Consider the following 14,401-nt stretch of genomic DNA (forward strand, 5'->3'; position numbering starts at 1 on the left):
TTGCATTTAATTTCTATTTACATTCATTCAATCTGAAATCAAATACTTAATACAGTAAACTAAACACAAGATGAAAAGCAGAAAAGGTGTTACCCTCAAAGCACTCCTAATAAGGCAGCTGAAGAATTTACTCTGGGAGATGCAAAGCCAACTTGGGGTAGGAAACAAAATAATAGTTTAAAGAGCAAACACAGATGAACCCATCTTCCAAATGTTACTTTAGATAATCCACTGATATAATACTTGTGCTATAGTGGTCAATTAAGAATCACACATGAAGAATTTTGTATCAATCAGCAACAGATCACAGGTCATGGTGGAACAAATACTTTATGATTATTTTGTCCAGCTTGCTAGTGTCTACGCCTATGAAAAAAGGTAGATGTTTGGACATTGATGTTTTTACTTGAGGAATTAACCATTTCCACGGCCTCAAAATGCATTCTGCATAAATCGAACGTTTCTCATGAGAATAATCTTAGATCTAGCCCTTATAAGCTAGGAACCATATGACTAAGTAACCAAAATAGTCAGGTCCTATATTAAATATAAAATCCAAGGCTTGGGATATTAATACTATTGAAGATGCAGCTTATTTATAATCATTTATTTCTTAAAGAATGTTGAATTTATGGAGTATCATACATGCATTCTTCCCCCCCAATTACCTTCTATCTCAAAAAATAGTATGGAAGAATCCTTCTTGAAGGATTCAAATTAGTTAAGACCATAAAGGGGAAAAAGAAATAACAGTTTTCCTAAAAATCTGGTTCAAGTTCAATAATTAATACTTTACATTGTTAATCACAGCTGGTTTATAAATCTGTTTATTCTGTAATGCTACAAACCTTATAAAATCAAAATTAGTAAACTTCAGTTCTCAATGATTATATTTTAATTAAAAAACAGCATGTATAAAATAAAAAAATATCCTGTAATAGCTGATTTTAAAGAAAATAATCAAGTGATGAAAGAAAAACACTTAATCTCTTTATACACTTACCTGGAATAGTCATAAAGAACCTTCTTAGAAACTCAAGACTAGTATTATTGACATATATTTTTAAACTATGCTTGGGTTTTTACAAATAAATACAGGGTAAGCCATATTGCATAGGTGTGTGCTTTCTGTCTGTGACACTAAAGTGGCACTTGACATGTTTTCACAGTCATAGTAGGAATATCCATTTATGAAACAATTTCTCAATAAACTTGCCACAGTATAGAAAATTAACTTCATTGAATGTTAAGTCTGAAAAACTTATTTGTGTGGATGGTAGGTGTGCAATTAATACTTTTTATGCAGAAAGTTACAGTGTTTGCCACTATTGCTGGCGGTACTAATTATGAAACTGGTTTAACTATGGGGTGGTTATAGCCAGCCAATCACAGTGCAAATGTTACTAGCAAATAGGACTGAGGAGGAATATTCTGGTGTAAAACTTTCACTGGAATTTGGTCAGGCAGTCAACACTATAGTTAGTAAACTCATTTGAAAACAAGTATCAGAGTAGTACAAGCCATTTACAGTCTGAAATGAAGCCTGTATGAATCACCATAGCTTTTTGGGTTCTGTTTTTCAGACATCATAAACTGCCAGAGAACAAAGACCTGCACTTTAAGTACAATTTCTGCCCTTACCGTTATTTAGTTTCTAATTTATTAGCTACAGTTATAAAGTTCTCAGTAGACTGCTGCAATAAGGGAAAAGGAGGTCTAGAGGGAGTGATTAAAAAAAAAAAAAAAAGGCTTTCTGTCCGAAGATGAGCTGTTATCAATTGTTTCATTTATTGCCACAATTGAAAAGGTATATTTCCAATCATTTTTCATGGTTCTATTTTTGCTTAATGTCATAGGATTTCATCTTATCTCACTCGAACCGCCATTTAAATAAGCAAAGCTTTTTTCTGACTGAATTCAACATGCATAAATAATTTTATGGCTTGGATCCTATGGCTCAAAAAGGTTTGGAGAACATAGCAAGCAGCATCTATTTAAAAAAAAATCATAGGGTTGCAAAATATTACAAATTGACTTTGCACACTCAGACTGAAGACATTATAAAAGACAAAAAGGTGGTAAGACTCAACTGCAACTGCATGATCATCTGTTATACCAGTATGCACTGAAATAATATTTTTATAAAGCTCTGCAGATATTAAACCCTTTCACCAGCTAAAAGTCATGGAAACGCTCTCTTTAAGGCAGGAAGTATTTAAGAAAGGTAAAGTTACCTTTATTTTTATTCTTTGTACCTGTAAGTCACTTATGTAGACTTCATTACAATTTTCAAAAACATAGTGTCTTGTTAACATGTTTCCTAAATTAAGCCACTGAGTTTTCTTATTCACTGTGGAAGACATTCATCAAAAGGCCATCAAATACTTTTACAATCAAAAAATGTAGCCCCAATATAGGAAAAAAAAATACCTTTTTTCCTTTTAAAACCGTTGAGGAAAAAATGTAAGGAAGGCAGACACCAAAAACAGTAAAAAGAAGTAAAACTTAAAACCTTACCAATTTGCTGTAAAGAGATTAGACAGAGAGGGTGGGCCGTGGCAACACCCTCTTCCCCTGGACCTCCCTCCTCCCTCTCACTTTGCCGCCCTCGATATGCATTTTATCCTCTCTTCTGTGCTTCTTCAGCCATAGGCTGAACACATTTGACGTCTTGAACCAAATACTGGTATAAGGTGGCGATATTTTTCCAGTGCAATGCAGGCCCAGGATAAGGATGAAATGTAGGACATACAACTTATGCCCATTCCAAGGCTTCCAGTTAAGCTTAGCACATAACAGTACTGCAAGTAGAAATGATTAAATAGATTTTTTTTTCTAGTATTACAGACAGGTATTGCAGCTGGGTTACTGAAAATAAACCCCAAGTCCACCCCAATCCCTCAAACGAGCCACAGCTGTGGTTAACAATGATTCATTTGCATTTTTATTATTTCACCAAGAGAAGAAACAGAAGTTGTCTGGCTTTCTTCACACCAATAATTTCGCATTTTAAAGTTTGGGATGTTTTCCATAATGAGCTGAATCAAAAATCTATTTGAAAAATATATATTTATATAAAAAAAGATTCAGGTTGTTTGCACGTAAAACATCAATTGTTAAGTTTCTTTCGTCTTTGATTCCATGTTGCTGGAAAGTTTGACCAAGCTTGCATGCTAATTTGTCCTTAGTTGCAAGTATTACAGGCAAACTCATACTTTGCCTCATGAAAGGATAACCCTTCTTCGACACCATCAGAACTCAACAGTGATTCAGAAGCAACATCCTACCCTTAATACTGTCAGTTTCGAGCCATCAACATGAAATCCTTGATAGGTTGAGACGACGTTGCTAGGAATCAATTAATTGATGTGCCTAAGAGTTCCGCAGTACTATTTTCACTTAAGTTTTTTTGCACCATTGATTGATTTTTTAAAATCCATGTTTATTTTTCCTCTGTCCAATGTGTTCTATGTAATGACACTGACTCTTCGAGACTGTCATTTTGAGTCTTCTTGTTTCACCCTGCGGGATGCTCACACATCCCCTCCCCACCTTTTTTCCCTTAAATTCATTAAAAGCATTGCTCTGTCATAGATTCATACGTAGGTGTTCTGGTCGTTTGGAGATCATGGGAAAAGCTTGTTTTTTGTACGGCCCGGAGTTCGGCTGTCGTATTGGAAGTGGTGCTGAAGCTTCCCCACTCGTCGTCACATCCATCTGCTCTATTCCACTTGTTTCCATTGGGTACTCCACAGGCGCCTGAGGATTTGCCGTGCTGGCTGAAGCACCTCTTCCCCAGAAATCCCCAGGAGAAAATTTGACAGGGCTTTAAGACAAGGAAGAGCTATCATTCGTCTCAAGTACTATCTCAACAAGGAACATTTCCCTTACATTTAAAGGGAGTGGGGTAATGTGACTTTTTTTTTTTCCATTTAATTTCATTTTTGTGTGGATTAGCACAAAAGCAGAAGTTGAGCCATTTCTCCCTTAGACTAATTGCTAGTTTCCTAAATGGTCTCTTTACCTCTCTACTTGCCCTCATAAAACCGTCAATGATACTTATTTTACAAAAATCATTTTCTCCCCCACTTAAAACAGCGGCTCAATGCATTTAAAATATTTCTTCAAACCTGTGCCATTCTCTTCCTCGCTCCCCACACTTCAGGAATGTTGACCTGCCTTTTGTTTCCAAGAAAAAGGCCAAGTTTTTTCCTCCCTTAGGGCTTTTGCATGAGCTGTTCTTCTACCTGCAACATCCTTGTATTTCTGTGTTTTGTACGGCTAGCTATTCCTCCATGAATAGGAGTCCCCTTCTTATTTTTTGCATTCTAGTACCACACTCTATTTTTTTTTTTGCATAGCATTTGGCGCTACTTGTAATTACATATTTTATTTCCTTCTTTGTTTATTTTGACTCTCTCTCACTAAATTGTAAGCTTCGTCAGGACAAGGACAATTCCTGTCTTAATCATGTGTCCCCAGAATGTAGCACAACCCCTGGCACACAATAAATGTTGAATGAATGGTTAACGAGTACACTTTCCAGTGCAACGGCTTATTTTCAGGAGGGGAGGTAAACTACATAGCATATTATCATTGATTAGTCACAGGCTAGTCACTTGCAATATTAGAAGGTGTCGATGCTGTGCTTATGTCACAGAGAATGACAGAGCTTCCATTTACGTAACTTGGCATAAATTTCTTAAGCAATGCTCTTCCAGGTTAAAGAAAAGAATAACAAAGTCTGAATACCTGACAGGTGTTCGTGGGCTGCCAATAAATCTTCGAGGTGACCGGATTTTTGGTTCAAAGGAAAACTTTTCTTTCACGCTTTCAAGTACAGATGGAGCCACATATGTAAAACCCTGAAAGACAGTAACAGTGGACTACAGAATAGGATTTTGTCATGTACATCAAGAAAATGTGGTGGTTCAATCTCTGACACACCAAGACAATGATGTACACCTAAAATCACCAGTGTGGATACTGTCCAGTCTCCTCAATCTCATTTCACACCCGTTACCTTCTTTCCAGTCATTTCTGGAGGCACAGACCTCCAGAGAGCAGAATTCTATTGAGCCCCATATGCCAGCAAACAAAACTGCACTCTACTGAAAGGAGTAGAACAAAACAGGAAAATGTAGGCTCTACATTAAGATGTTAAATACAAAGATAAATGCAAAGAAAATTCTAGTGTTTCTAGCCACATGCATATAAGCAACTAAGATTATCACCCCCAAACAGTTTCTCATTATTAGGCCAAAGTAAAAATAGAATTCTCTAACTTGGCACGTGTGATCTTTCTGATTTTATACCAATGAATGGATAAATTCAGATTTTCCTGATGAATAAGGGTCAGCACTGTGAAAACTTAATTTTAACAGACAGTAATGCAATTTTGTTAGCTTTAGTTCTTTCTTGGACCTTGCTATTAGGCTACCAGCTATCATTTATCTTGCTGTTCATGTTCATTCCTTTAACAGTTAATCCTATACCTATCTTCCCTTCTATTTACTATTCTTGTCACTTATGAGTAGGCACTTGAGTTATAATAAAAAGGCTCAATAAGGCTCTGGGTGAAGTCCTAAAGAGTAAGGTGCAATTCTGTAGAGCATACGCTTTGTTGTGACAGCTACATGTGGACTACGAAGGCCATTTCCCCGCATGTTCTTGTGGGCTAAAGCTATAACTACCAAGAGGACCAGACTGTGCCTTAATCGTCTTTGAATTTCCTTGAATTCTAATAGGAATTGAAATATTAATTGAACTGAAGTTACTACAGCCACAATCTCCAGATAAGTGGGCTGTTACTATTTTAAATTAATTTTAAAACAGATACACTTTGTGTACAGAATTCTGGCTACAACCTAACAAATGAATTGTTCTTGTATTCATTAGTTAGCCAATTTAAGTAATTAAGAAAAGCTCAACACAGATTTCCCTGATGGTCCAATGGTAAAGAATCTGCCTTCCAATGCAGGAGATGAGGGTTCAACCCCTGGTCAGGGAACTAAGATCCCACATGCTGTCGGGCAACTAAGCCCGCGTGCCATAACTACTGAGCTTGTGCGCCTCAACTAGAGAGCCTGCGTGCCACAAACTACAGAGCCCTTGCACTCTGGAACCCACACGCCACAACTACAGAGCCCACGTGCCCTGGAACCTGCGCACCACAACTAGAGAAGAGAAAACCCGCACGCTACAGCTACAGAAAAGACTGCATGACACAACGAAGAGCCTGCATGCCACAATGAAAGATCCTGCATGCCTCAACAAAGATACCGCAACTAAGACCCAACACAGCCATAAACAAACAAATAAAAAGATCAGCAATACTTTAACTGGAATGAAAGCTTAGATATATAACTTTTGCCACCACAACTTTGGATTTCTTTGTAGTAAGGTGTTTCTAGACTTTTTTTTTTATGGGGGAAAACAATTGTCAAACTAGCTAAAACTCTATAATGCCCAGTTGAAGAAAAGGTCTGTATGTTAAATCAAAGGTATAAATTCCACATCAGTAGAAAACAAAATTCCACATCATGAGAGAAAAAAAGAAAGCAATGACACAATTAAAATGAATCGTGCCTACTTCCCTAACTGATAAGAGATTGTACTAAGGGGGATACAGTAACTTTGCATCATGCTGACATAAATTTAACAACATGCATTCATCTTTCCCTCTTATGTAATTAAAATGCTATAAAATTATATTTTGCATGTATATTCTTATATCACCATATAATCATACATTTATAGAATTATTACTATTCAATGTTGTTTACTCAAAAGCATACTGTACTATGGTGACTTCAGTGTTATTTTGCCCATACACAATTTTTGTATTCCATGCTAACTTCAGAACTGACCCTCCACCCCCAAAGATACAACACTACTGTGGTGTGTTATACTGAGAGCATTATTTTTTTTTAAAGTCTGAAAATTAAGTTAGCGACAAATCCAGTGAACTCAGAAACAAATAAGGAAGAAAAAAAAAACTTCCAAATGATTACTTTCCCCATATTCTATTCTCTCTAGGGATAAGCCAAAAAGAAATGACAAAGGATAATGACAAATGACAAAGGAAACAAATGATATAAAATCGGGTAGATATTCACATGACATGTAATTATAGTAATAAAATAAGCACTAGGCAAATAATATGCAATGATGGTCATCAGATATAAACCTATCATTTCTGTTAATCAAAATCTAAAATTTTGTTTTTCTATCTGAGGAGACAAGGTATAAATCAATACAGATACCTCCTCCTTAGGATTAATTTGCTTACAATCACATATGAACCAATATATTTTGATGTCAAATATTCACAATCAACAGGTTAAAAATCCCCTACAGACAAAAATCTTTAGCTTTTTCAGGAATAAAATAGTTACTATGATCTCTTCTTCTCCTACTGCTATGACTGTGTGGATTTCTGTTAAGATGCTGAGCCAAACATTTTAAGTCACTGGGCTATTCACAAAAAGGAATCATATACTCTGACTCTAATTGCTAAAATGGAATGCTGGATTATGAGAATGAATTTTCTAACTTATCAACAAGTTATAAGGGGATAACTTTCAACAAAAAGAATAAAATATCTAGGAATAAACCTACCTAAGGAGACAAAAGACCTGTATGCAGAAAATTATAACACACTGATGAAAGAAATTAAAGATGATACAAATAGATGGAGGGATATACCATGCTCCTGGATTGGAAGAATCAATATTGTGAAAATGGCTCTACTACCCAAAGCAATCTACAGATTCAATGCAATCCCTATCAAACTACCACTGGCATTCTTCACAGAACTAGAACAAAAAATTTCAAAATTTGTTTGGAAAAACAAAAGACCCCGAATAGCCAAAGCAATCTTGAGAACGAAAAACGGAGCTGGAGGAATCAGGCTCCCTGACTTCAGACTATACTACAAAGCTACAGTAATCAAGACAGTGTGGTACTGGCACAAAAACAGAAAGATAGATCAATGGAACAGGATAGAAAGCCCAGAGATAAACCCACGCACATATGGTCAACTTATCTTTGATAAAGGAGGCAGGAATGTACAGTGGAGAAAGGACAGCCTCTTCAATAAGTGGTGCTGGGAAAACTGGACAGGGACATGTAAAAGTATGAGATTAGATCATTCCCTGACACCATACACAAAAATAAGCTCAAAATGGATTAAAGACCTAAATGTAAGGCCAGAAACTATCAAACTCTTAGAGGAAAACATAGGCAGAACACTCTATGACATAAATCACAGCAAGATCCTTTTGGACCCACCTCCTAGAGAAATGGAAATAAAAACAAAGATAAACAAATGGGACCTAATGAAACTTCAAAGCTTTTTTTTTTTTTGTGGTACGCGGGCCTCTCACTGCTGTGGCCTCTCCCGTTGCGGAGCACAGGCTCCGGACGCACAGGCCCAGCGGCCATGGCCCACGGGCCCAGCCGCTCCGCGGCACGTGGGACCCCCCCAGACCAGGGCACGAACCCGTGTCCCCTGCATCGGCAGGCAGACTCTCAACCACTGCGCCACCAGGGAAGCCCAACTTCAAAGCTTTTGCACAGCAAAGGAAACCATAAACAAGACCAAAAGACAACCCTCAGAATGGGAGAAAATATTTGCAAATGAAGCAACTGACAAAGGATTAATCTCCAAAATTTATAAGCAGCTCATGCAGCTCAATAGCAAAAAAACAAACAACCCAATCCAAAAATGGGCAGAAGACCTAAATAGACATTTCTCCAAAGAAGATATACAGACTGCCAACAAACACATGAAAGAATGCTCAACATCATTAATCATTAGAGAAATGCAAATCAAAACTACAATGAGATATCATCTCACACCAGTCAGAATGGCCGTCATCAAGAAATCTAGAAACAATAAATGCTGGAGAGGGTGTGGAGAAAAGGGAACACTCTTGCACTGCTGGTGGGAATGTGAATTGGTACAGCCACTATGGAGAACAGTATGGAGGTTCCTTAAAAAACTACAAATAGAACTACCATATGACCCAGCAATCCCACTACTGGGCATATACCCTGAGAAAACCATAATTCAAAAAGAGACGTGTACCAAAATGTTCATAGCAGCTCTATTCACAATAGCCCGGAGATGGAAACAACCTAAGTGTCCATCATCGGATGAATGGATAAAGAAGATGTGGCACATATATACAATGGAATATTACTCAGCCATAAAAAGAAACGAAACTGAGCTATTTGTAATGAGGTGGATAGACCTAGAGTCTGTCATACAGAGTGAAGTAAGTCAGAAAGAGAAAGACAAATATGGTATGCTAACACATATATATGGAATTTAAGAATAAAAAATGTCATGAAGAACCTAGGGGTAAGACAGGAATAAAGGCACAGACCTACTAGAGAATGGACTTGAGGATATGGGGAGGGGGAAGGGTAAGCTGTGACAAAGCGAGAGAGTGGCATGGACATATATACACTACCAAACGTAAGGTAGACAGATAGTGGGAAGCAGCCGCAGAGCACAGGGAGATCAGCTCGGTGCTTTGTGACCGCCTGGAGGGGTGGGATGGGGAGGGTGGGAGGGAGGGAGATTCGTGAGGGAAGGGATGTGGGAACAGATGTATGTGTATGACTGATTCACTTTGTTATAAAGCAGAAACTAATAAAAAAAAAAAAGATAAATAAAAATAATTGCCCCCCCCCAAAAAAAAGCACCTCAGGTTATCTACATGAACTATAAAGCAAGCAAACTGAAATTTTCTTATTAAAAAGGGCGTTTCTTACTGAAAAGGGCCCATCCTCATATTTAAATTTCCCATGGCTACATCAGAAATTCTTTCACTTACCAAAAAGACCTGGTTGGCACTTTCACTGAGAGTTGAGTCATCTGGGCTGTCAACAGGTGTCTGACGTGTAAACTTTGAATCAAACTGACTCACATCCTCTTCAGATTGCTTTATAAAAAACAAAATGATTAGAAAATGGTGAACAAACTACATTATACATATCAATCAAATGCGTTACACACATTAGAGAAGGCTCTAGATAGACCTCTTTTCTCAGGGTTTGACTGTAATAAAGTAGCAAAATAGCCTTAGCAGGCACAGATTGAAAAATAAATACAGGTGAAAAGTATCAAAGGTCAAACTACATCTTTAGTACACAGTTATCATTCCTATTAAAAATCTGGGGCTTGGGCTTCCCTGGTGGCGCAGTGGTTGAGAGTCCGCCTGCCGATGCAGGGGACACGGGTTTGTGCCCCGGTCTGGGAAGATCCCACGTGCCGCAGAGCGGCTAGGCCCGTGAGCCATGGCCGCTGAGCCTGCGTGTCCGGAGCCTGTGCTCCACAGCGGGAGAGGCCACAACAGTGAGAGGCCCGCGTACTGCCAAAAAAAAAAAAAAAAAAATCTGAATATCTTCCCTTCTCACAAAGCTTCAGTGTGGCTAGCCCACTGGTGAAATCCCTTTTTAGAGACAATTTGCGCAGTTGGCAAATTTGTAATAAACTTGAAGCAGAGTTTAAACACAAAGCACATAATATGCTCTAGTTGAAGTTTCTTCCCATACCTTATTTCATTCCTTTAAATTTCTCAAGGAGCAAAGTAATATTCTACTCTGCATGAGTATATTTTCTTGTGGAGGAATATTATCACCCAGATCTAACCACCAGATCTGTTTCTTTAATTTCTTCTCTCTGGTACAACATCAGACCATGTGGTTGTGTCAAAAGAACCCAGCAACCAGGAGTTCCCTGGCAGTCCAGTTAAGACTCCGCACTTCCACTGCAGGGGGCACAGGTTCCATCCCTAGTCGGGGAACTAAGATCCCGCATGCTGCACGGCCCAAAAAAAGAACTCAAGAACCTACACAAAGAAGCACCCAGTGTCTAAAGATGGGAAAAAGTGAACATCAATAAAAATAACTGCAATTAATTGAAACACAAATATGTTAAACAGCATGAGTTCATAATTATACTAAAAAAAATCACAATTCATTGGCCAATTTTGGAAGATGTTAGGGAACTAATTCATTATTTTGCAAACTGGGAAAGAAACATTTATCCTGCCTTTCCTGTATAAACTGCACCTCTGGTAACCAAACAACTGATACAAGAGTATCTTTTTACAGAAAAATTCCACCTAATAAATAAAGAATGAATAACAGTATTAGAGTAAGACAATTTTGCAAACCCCTAATGAAATCTTGGAACTAGGCTATATATTCTCAACCTTAGCTCTATTGACATTTTGGGCCTGATGATTCTTGTTGTAGGATGTTGTCCTGTGCATTATAGGATGTTCAGCAGCATTTCTGGCCTCTATCCCCTAAGTACCAGTGGCACTCCTCCCTAAGTTGTGACAACTTGTCTCTGACATTGCCAAATCAACCCTGGCTGAGAACCACTGATACAGGCAATAATCAATGACCACTAACATTTTTTTTTTTTGCGGTATGCGGGCCTCTCACTGTTGTGGCCTCTCTCCAGATGCAGAGGCTCAGCGGCCATGGCTCACGGGTCCAGCCGCTCCGCGGCATGTGGGATCTTCCCAGACCAGGGCACGAACCCGTGTCCCCTGCTTCGGCAGGCGGACTCTCAACCACTGCGCCACCAGGGAAGCCCCACATTTTTTTTTTTTAATGTAAGTACACATTATATCTTCTGATCAAAATATATAGTACCAAAAGTTTAATCTGAATCAGATCTAATCTAAACCTAAACTATCAGTTTCCAGAAATACAAGGAACAGATAAACATGGCTGAGGACAACCTGGGGTTAAAATCAGCAAAATCAAAATGTGAGGAACCCTACAGGACAAATGGTCCAGTTTCTTCAATAAGTCCTCAAAGGAGGGATTGAGAGAGGATTTCTATAGATGGAGAGACCTAAGAGACATAGTAACCAAACTATATAGGTCTTGATTGAATCCTTATTGAAACAAACCAACAGGAAAAAAAAGAAACAATTGGTGAAACTGCCAGCTTTTTAGTTGTGATGATAGCACCGTGGTTACGTTTATGTTTAAACAAGATGACTTAATAATTTTTGAAGCTGGATAGTTGGTACATGAGTGTTAATTATCCTTACAGTTATGTATGTTGAAATTTTAAAGCAAGTCACCTTGTGCTCCAGGACCAAAGAATCATCATCATTATCCTATTCCTTCTCCTCCACCATCATCTCAAGAAATAGAAAAAGAAACTATCTTTTCTCAAATTTTGAGATGGGAAAAAGACAAGAACTAATACACTAACTCATTTACTCATAAGCCTATTGTTATGGTTTGAATTATGTCCCTCCAACAGTCATATAATGAAGTTCTAACCCCCAGTACCTCAGAATGTGACCTTATTTGGAATGAAGGCCATTACAGATGTAATTAGTTAAGATAAGGTCATACTGGAGTAGGGAGGGATCCTAACCCAATATGACTGGTGTCCTTACAAAAAAGGGAAAATAGGGACACAGATCTACACACAAGGAGAATGCCACATGAACACGAAGGCAGAGATAGGATGATGTGCCTACAAGCCAAGGAATGCCAAAGACTGCCAGCAAACCACCAAAAGCTAGGGGAGGGGCATGAAACAGTCTCTCACAGCCTTCAGAAGTAACCAACCCTGCCAACACCTTGATCCCGAACTTCTAACCTCTAGAACTGTGACATAATAAATTTCTGTTTAAGCCACCTAGTTTGTGATACTTTGTTATAGAAAAGCAAATTCAAAATAGGGTTGGGTTAAGCAAAACAAAACAAAGCAAAAAACACAAAAGTCCTAAGTACTTCAGATATTTAATCATCTTAGGCAACCAACTTTAAACTAGTTAATATAGCCATCAATTGCTGCTGGCAGTAGTTCCTGAAAAGACTGCACAGAGGGACTTCCCTGGTGGTGCAGTGGGTAGGACTCTGCACTCCCAATGCAGGGGACCTGGGTTTGATCCCTGGTCAAGGAACTAGATCCCACATGCATGCCGCAACTAAGAGTATGCATGCCACAACTAAGGAGACGCCTACCGCAATTAAGGAGCCCGCCTCCTGCAACTAAGACCCGGTGCAACCAAATAAATAAATTAATTAAAAAAAAAAAAACTGCACAGAATAAAGATTCTGAAGAGAGGATAGAGGATAAAGTTTTTGAACTATTAATAAATATAAATGTTTCTGAATGGTCTGATGTTTTCTTATTGTAAAAAAGTGCCAGGTCCCTCAGATTGTATGCTTTCATGAATACATACCAACAGAGGTTTAAAGGGGGGCTCTACCTTCCGAGCCAGCAGTTCTTCCCAGTTAATATGTCTGAAGAATGGATGAGCCTGGGGAAGAACAAAACAAAAGAGCAGGAAGAAAGGTTAAGAGGAACAGACTTCACTGCACTGACTCATCAGCCTATTTGAAGTTACCAATCACAAAATAAACTATACTTATAAGCAACTACATATAACCTTCACAAACACATAAAATAGCATTATCTTCCCCACAAACTACCAGACATGCCAATCCCTACTTGAACTTCTCCAGCGTCCCCAGGACCAGCTCCAAGACGAGAAGCAGCATTTCTTTTCAGCAGCTTTAGGGAGGAAAAGAAACACACTGATGAACCTTACCTAGTCAAATTGATTATTTTTCTTTATAGAATTTGCATGTCTATTTTGCCTTGCAAATGTGTGATTTATTAATTACTTCTAAATATTGTTTGGGAATAAAAAGAAAATCTTTAAACAAACAAATTTGTCCTTTGCCTGCAAAAACTGTAGGCTTTTTTGTCAACACCTGTGTATGATTCTGTAGTCAAAATGTATATTTAGTTCTATCTACTTAAATCCTAGTAGTTGAAGCTTATGGTTTGAGTGTCTATTTTAGAACCCTACCTTTTTAAGCAGATCTCTGGCTTCTTGTGTGAGGTAGGGAGGCAAATTGAGTTTACATTTGAGGATTTTGTCAATTGTTTTCTTTCTATTCTCCCCAGTGAACGGGGGCTAAGAGTAGAAGAGAGTGAGAAAAATTAGCATAGAAAAAATCAAATTTTAAATAACAGAATTATCCATTTCCTGAATTAGTCAGTTACGCATAGAGATCAGAAATGTATGTTGTGATATGGGACGACTGCTAAAGACCTGTAGTTTTTGAGCAACGGCATAGAGAAAATAGCAACGTCCTGGAAGGAACTGGGTTGCCACCATTAACTTGGTGTGATAATGGGTGAGCCATTTGATTTTATGCTTCACCTTCTCCATTTATAAAATAAGGGCAGTATCTGTTTTACCTCTGTTTCACAGGACCACAGGCCATGACATAGATCATCTAAGTGAAGATATTTATAAAAGTACAGAGGCCCATAATACTACTAATAAAGCATCAGTAGTGTTAGATTTTTAACAAATAACTTCACTGGTAACAG

General features: G+C 38.1%; 1 protein-coding gene across 4 annotated transcripts in view; it reads right to left on the minus strand.

Annotated features, from left to right (window-relative positions):
* Positions 1 to 2,937: 2,937 nt before the first annotated feature.
* RPS6KB1 (ribosomal protein S6 kinase B1) overlaps positions 2,938 to 14,401 on the minus strand; it is a gene marked incomplete at its 5' end in the record, with an annotated part of 38,837 nt that continues 27,373 nt past the window's right edge. For 3 of the 4 annotated variants that reach the window (XM_079726441.1, XM_079726439.1, XM_079726438.1), the window contains 6 exons: positions 2,938 to 3,826; positions 4,753 to 4,865; positions 9,846 to 9,953; positions 13,239 to 13,316; positions 13,508 to 13,570; positions 13,872 to 13,979. In XM_079726441.1, coding sequence (XP_079582567.1) covers positions 3,589 to 3,826; positions 4,753 to 4,865; positions 9,846 to 9,953; positions 13,239 to 13,316; positions 13,508 to 13,570; positions 13,872 to 13,979 — 708 coding nt within the window. In that variant the 3' untranslated portion in view covers positions 2,938 to 3,588. The remainder of the gene's footprint in view (positions 3,827 to 4,752; positions 4,866 to 9,845; positions 9,954 to 13,238; positions 13,317 to 13,507; positions 13,571 to 13,871; positions 13,980 to 14,401) is intronic. The other variant, XM_079726440.1, reaches the window with a different exon arrangement.

The sequence above is a fragment of the Hyperoodon ampullatus genome (assembly GCF_949752795.1).
Source record: "Hyperoodon ampullatus genome assembly, chromosome: 19".
In the NCBI taxonomy this organism is placed as follows: domain Eukaryota; kingdom Metazoa; phylum Chordata; class Mammalia; order Artiodactyla; family Ziphiidae; genus Hyperoodon; species Hyperoodon ampullatus.